The sequence below is a fragment of the Pteropus alecto genome, unplaced genomic scaffold (genome assembly GCF_000325575.1).
Source record: "Pteropus alecto unplaced genomic scaffold, ASM32557v1 scaffold206, whole genome shotgun sequence".
NCBI classification, from domain to species: Eukaryota; Metazoa; Chordata; class Mammalia; order Chiroptera; family Pteropodidae; genus Pteropus; species Pteropus alecto.
In genome coordinates this window covers 1,265,100-1,271,173 of record NW_006438906.1, presented here as the reverse complement: position 1 = coordinate 1,271,173, position 6,074 = coordinate 1,265,100, and the positions used below count along the sequence as shown (strand labels likewise).

General features: G+C 38.6%; 1 protein-coding gene across 1 annotated transcript in view; it reads right to left on the bottom strand.

Moving 5' to 3' along the window:
* Positions 1 to 6,074, bottom strand: part of DCAF12 (DDB1 and CUL4 associated factor 12) — a 25,178-nt gene that overhangs the window by 4,667 nt on the left and 14,437 nt on the right. The window contains 4 exon segments of the mRNA XM_006916056.2: positions 1 to 130; positions 1,259 to 1,324; positions 2,331 to 2,524; positions 5,799 to 5,859. The exon segment at positions 1 to 130 is cut by the window's left edge and continues 54 nt beyond it. Of these exon segments, the coding sequence (XP_006916118.1) occupies positions 1 to 130; positions 1,259 to 1,324; positions 2,331 to 2,524; positions 5,799 to 5,859 (451 nt within the window).

The window sequence follows — 6,074 nt, the reverse complement described above, 5'->3', positions numbered from 1 at the left end:
TGTTGTATGATGGCTGCCGTGGATCCAAGAAGGAGACATGAGCTTGGGAGCCTACTGCATACACTGACCATTCACTACCATAGGCCAGACACACATTCTCACGGCAATATGGCAGTTTGGTGGAGAGAAGCTGAAAACAGAGAAAAGAAATACACCCATTGCATTTCCAGAGAGCATACAGGAGGGCATTGTTAGATGCCCACCTCTGTGGGCTTTCCTCCTATACAAGCCACACAAAGTCAGAGACAAAAAGATAAGCCCTCATTAAGGGATTAACATCCTGCTCTAACCCAAGGCATGAGAGAGAAAGAGAAGGTAACTATAATAAACAATAAGATCTGAGTACTGGAGAAGACTGGGTAGGAAAAAAGGTCAAGCTGGAATTAAATAATCAGAAGCAGAGAGAAAAGCCAAGGCCTGCAGGTTGTTTCCAGGGATAACCCCAGGGCACTAAAACCACTCTTTTCTCTCTGCCAGCAAGAGCCACCACCCTTCTCACTGCTCTTCAGATAAAGAGGCTGAATGCTGGCTACCCTCAGCCTAACTCCCAAATTGTATGGGAGTTGTACACTCTAGAAAGCACACTCATGGGACTCGTTCAACCCCAGGCAACATCAATTAGTCTTAAGCCTGGATCCTTGTCATTCATGCAATACTCGGTGGGTGTCTATTGCATGGAAAGCACCAAGTTTATCAGAGGCTGCTCTGACATGAAAAATCAATAATTCCTAAGGCTCTACTTCCTTTTGAGAAAGAGTATCATAGAAGTAGCAAAGGACTCTGAGACAAGAGAGCAAATGATTCACAGGCAGACTTAACTTTATGCAAAAGTTGCCTGTAAATATACAAATTAAATTCATATTCTCATTACATGATTATTTCAGAGATGATTTATCTTAGTTTAATTGATCTTCAGTTGCCAATGGTTTCTAACCACTACAATTTTCTGCACTCACAACATACCATAGTTAATTATCCATAAGCAAATGCTTAACTGCATTGTGGATCGGCAGCATGCTAGTTAAAGGAGCCTCTCAGCAAACCTTTGCAATGTGAAAGAATCACCCCTTCTAAACTCTTTAAAAAGACTTTCAAGAGAGGCACACTAGACTCAGGATTTCATGCACTGTGCAATCATATGCCCAGATCCTTGGAGCACTGATGCTTTAAGACAAAAAAGAAAAGGCTAATGGAGAATTAAACTATTTTAATCATAGGTGAATTTTTAAGTAAAACTACTAAGTCATATTCATCACACCTTAGACAGTGTATTTTCAGCCTTCCAGAGATGAAAATAGCCATCCAGAGATACTGCTCCCAATTCCTACAAGAGCAATGACAAACAGGTTATACGGCAATCTGTACCAACTAACATACAACAAACAGTAAGCAGGGGAAGACCTTGAAGGTCAGGTCCTCCCATTCTTCATTCCTATCCTATGATGATCCCAGCATAGGTGACATAGATTATCATCTCATTATCAGCCCTATGTAATGCAGCTGGACAGCTTATTAAATCAAGGGTGAGAGAACCCAAGGAGCAAGTCCGGTTTATAGCAATAACATAAGACACCCACAGTTCAAAAAGCCCTTACTATGCAATTATTCCCATTACATCCTGTTTGACAGAGCACACACATGAGGGATAGTTTCTTAAGTCTCAATGTAAGTGGAGAGTCTAAGCTTAGAGAGATAAGTATACCTCTAAGCCAAAAATATGGATGGGAGAGAGGAGGCAAAGGGAGCTACCCTTCAAATTGTGGCCTGATTCAGATTTTGAGAGAAGCCTATCTTCTCTTCTGGTTCTGGGTCTCCATCCCCACATAACTTATACCCCAGTTTCAGGAGATTTAGCTCAATGATTTTAGGTAAGGCCTGGTGGCAGTGTTGAAAACAGGCAATGAAGAATGAAAAGAAACTGAATACCAAAGAGGAAAAAAAATGATTGCTTTCAGAGGCATGTATGAAAATCACACCCAAAATAGTAAAAACTGTCTAACATGGAAGAAATATCACCCCATTTGTTTGTAACTGCAAAGGCATATGCAAATGAGAGACAGTCAAATCAGAGTGGCCCTGGGGAAACTCTGGGAGGCTGACCCACAAATATGGACTATCCAGAGAAACATGGCAAAGCTCAATACTGAGGGCAGATCTCATAATGTTATAATTTCTCACTAGCATCTCTCGGCCTTCAAGACATGCTCTATGAGCTCAGAACTGAGCTATGCAGGAAGCACTGACTTGGAGGAGAAGTGCATCTCCCAAGACATAAGCCAAGAAGTTGAAGCAAAAGAAATAGGCTTCAGGGACCTTTGGCGAGCTCATACCTTATTCTTGTTGTTGAAGGCCAGAGCACGAACTTTGCAGTTGTCAGGGTTTGTGTCCTCCTTGGGTATGTCCTTTAAGGCCTTGTGAGTGATGTGGGCATACACAGGGACCTGTGACACATTGTGCCTTGCATCGCTTCTAGTCAACACATCATCTGTCACCTCCCAGAGTCCCATAGAACCATCACGTGAGCCTGTAGGTCAAGGAGACCACAGATGTCAGACATACTCAGCTCTCCACGGGACAGTCCCACAGAAGCCAAGATGCGCTTTCTTAGTCTACCTCTTTTTGCATTATCCTCATATGAGCTGAAGCTTGGCCAGGTGGCCCACTCCGTAACAGAGAGCAACATGCATTTTAATAGCTACAACAAGAGGGTGATTCAACTAAGGTGTAGGAGTTAAAATGTAACATTGAAGCATAACATGGTTGGTGGGATTTTTCAAAAGAGGGTATTACACAGTTTGATAAAGCTCAGTAATTTCCCAAGCCAAATGCTTAAGTTACTGGGGCATGCACATACAGGTGATTTCTACTGAGCAGCAGGGTTATACAAACCTCCACTTTAGATCAGTGGTGCTTAAACTTTCCCAAGTCTTGTACTGCCTCGCCTACCCCTCCCAACCCCGATAGAAAAATACACAAAAACACTACATCATACATTTAATTTCAAGAAAGTTCATGGGCCTCCTGAAGGCTTTCCATGGACCCAGAGGGACTGCAATCCTTGTATTAAGAATGACTGTTGTACATAAAATGAATGCTTAAAAAAGATAGTTTTCCTTAGCAAACAATAATAAAGCACTTAAAAAAGTAAGATTTTTCCTTGAACTGAGTCCTGAATGCACTGCTGCTGGTAAGCTAAAATGGGATCACCTTTCTAGAGTACAACTGAACAATCTGCACCAATCTGCACCAAAACCCAGAAAGTTTGTGTTCTCATCTAGGAATAATCCACTATCGTAAGACCCATAAACAAAAATGTTTATTTAGAATAATGTATAGGTCCAATAATACAGCTATGTTGGACCACTAAAAAAACAAAAAAAAAAATCAATTTTAAAATTCCTTTCTATAAAGTTATATGCCAACTCTCCTTTAAGACCAGAAGGTGCCCTTCCCTCATTTAAATCTCCTGAATGCTTTGCAGTAAAAATTGTCTAACAGGGAGAAATAGCAACCAATTTGTTTGCATCATAAGGCTTGTGGGCAGGGATTCAAAACATAGAGTTCATCATGTGTGAAATCTAGAAAGGGCCAGAGAGAGGGCACATCTGGAGAGCTACATATGGTTTATTATGCAAATTTAAAAAATAACACTCATAAATTTTACTATGAAAAACTTCAAACATCCTGAAATGTTGAATTTTATAATGAGTTGTATACTTATAACTATATTCTATCATCAACATTTTATTATACTTGGTATATCACATTTGTACCCATATATCCATCTTCTATATGATCCCATTTTAACTAAAAAAATATATTTATTAAAAAAAAGACTAGCAAGATATATTTCAGAATGTTAGCAGTGGTTATCTCTGGGTAGAGATGTTGTGGTAATTCTTATTTCCTTTTTTATTTATCTGTATTTTTAAAATTTCTTACGATAAACATCTATTACTTTTACAATAAAAAATTGAACTAATTTGGTAGCAACATAAAGATTAGATTGGAAAAGATAAAACTAAAAGCACAGGGAAAATATGGAAAGATATTGGGATAACTCAAGAAAGAGATAATGAGCAATCGAGTAGAAAAGAAATTGATGGATATATGAGATAATTTAGAAACTACTATCCACAGGGCTTGGTAATCTAAGGAGATTAAAGAGCCTAAGATGAATCTTAGCTCTCTGGCTGTGCACCTGAGTGGGAGGTGGGAGCATTAATCAATATATGTCAATGGGATGTATGTTTGAGACTTGAAAGGGAGATGACGCGTTTGAATATACTGATTTTTTGGCTTTATTGAAACATAATAGACAATTAATTGCTTGTATTTACTGAATATACTGATTCAGGGTTGATGCTCATCATCAAGTCTGAACATTAGCACTGGTTAAGAAGTACTAGCATTTTCCATATAGCAGCCGCTATGCATTATTTCATTTAATCTTCTCAATGACTCTCTAAAGTACACATAATCATTACCCATATTATAGATGAGGAAGCCCAAGTCTCAAAAAGCTTAAGTAACTTGCCAAAGATCATAGTGATAGGATCAGGATTCAAAGTCAGTTCTCTAATATCAGAGGCAATGTTCTTAAAACCCGCTATTACTGTTCAGGAAATGCACACTTGGGAGTTATCAGCTTGAAAACATAGGACACCGGTAGGGTATCTGAAAGAAGAGATGGGAGGCTCCCAAAGCCAAGGCCTGGCTCCCAACAACCAAATTTAGTACAGGTTACCGACATATGAACAGTCCCCAGAGAAGTGACATGACAGACCCTATCTTCAAAGAACTTTCATTCCTTGGAAAGACAAAAGACAGGGATTCCAAAAGCTTCCAAATCACTCCTGGGTAATTTTGACCTGAATATGCTTGTTCATTGGATTTATTTTCCCTCCTGGCTGCTGTCTATTGCCTTACAAAGAATCTAAAGAAATATTTATATTCCCTTAGCTTTGATAGTAGCAGTTTCAAGTATGGGCTTTGAAATCAGACCTGGATTCAGATCCTGACTATATCTCTCACTACTTTTATGGCCTTTGGCAAGTTATAGTAATAACCTCTCAGAATCTAAATTTTCTCATTTGTGAAATGAAGCTAATAATATAAACACTCTAGTACTGCTCTGATTATATTAACATGTAAGTACCTAACTTAACAGCTATCAAGGTCATTTTTATTTGGGAATCTGGAATGGGGGATTTTATTTTTACTTATGGGTATCCAGTAATAATAGTTAGTACTCTGAGCCTACTTCCTAAGCTATTGTGGGTATCCAGAAAGCATTTGTTTATCTCTAAGTTATCTTTTCTACATTCATTTCCATATTTTTTTTCTGATTGTTCTACCATTGAGAAAGAGATTCCCCCAATCCTATACAGCTTTTATTGAGAAGCTTAATGCTATATAGTAAGTTGTACAGAAAATGATAATTGCTCCTAATACTTTATAGAGCACATCAACTTTCCAAAACACTTTAACAATCATTATTTTAATGAAGTCCCACAAAAATGTTTAGGCTAACATGCCATCACACATATTTTTTTGAAACAGAGCAGTACCTCCACTTTCCAGATCAGGAATACATCAGGGGAAATGACTTATTCAAGGTCACATGGTAAGTCAGAGAAACAGCCAACATTAGAAACAAGATCTCCTGGCCCCTGTCTGGTGGTCTGTTTACTGGGTTATTTTCACTGACACTACTACCTCTTTTCTTTTTATTTCCCCAAATTCTAGCCTCCTTCCCTTTCTGCCATACCCAATTCCCTACAAAAGGGCAATTTTACCAGACACGGCCATAGTGTCGTTGATCCATGCAATGGAAAAGATCCAGTCCTTGTGCCCATCCTTGGAGAGTAGGGAGTGACAGGTACAAAGAGGGAAAAAAAATTAGTAAAAATAAAGATTGTAACACATACTCTTGAAAAGCATACAAGTCTGACTGAAAATATTTTTGTAAAAATTATAACACTGTTCTCTGGTGATTTCAACCCATAGGTCATGATCCCACAATCTTTAAGTTCTGTCTTGAGGTGCTCAAAGTTAGAATGAAACTGGCATTC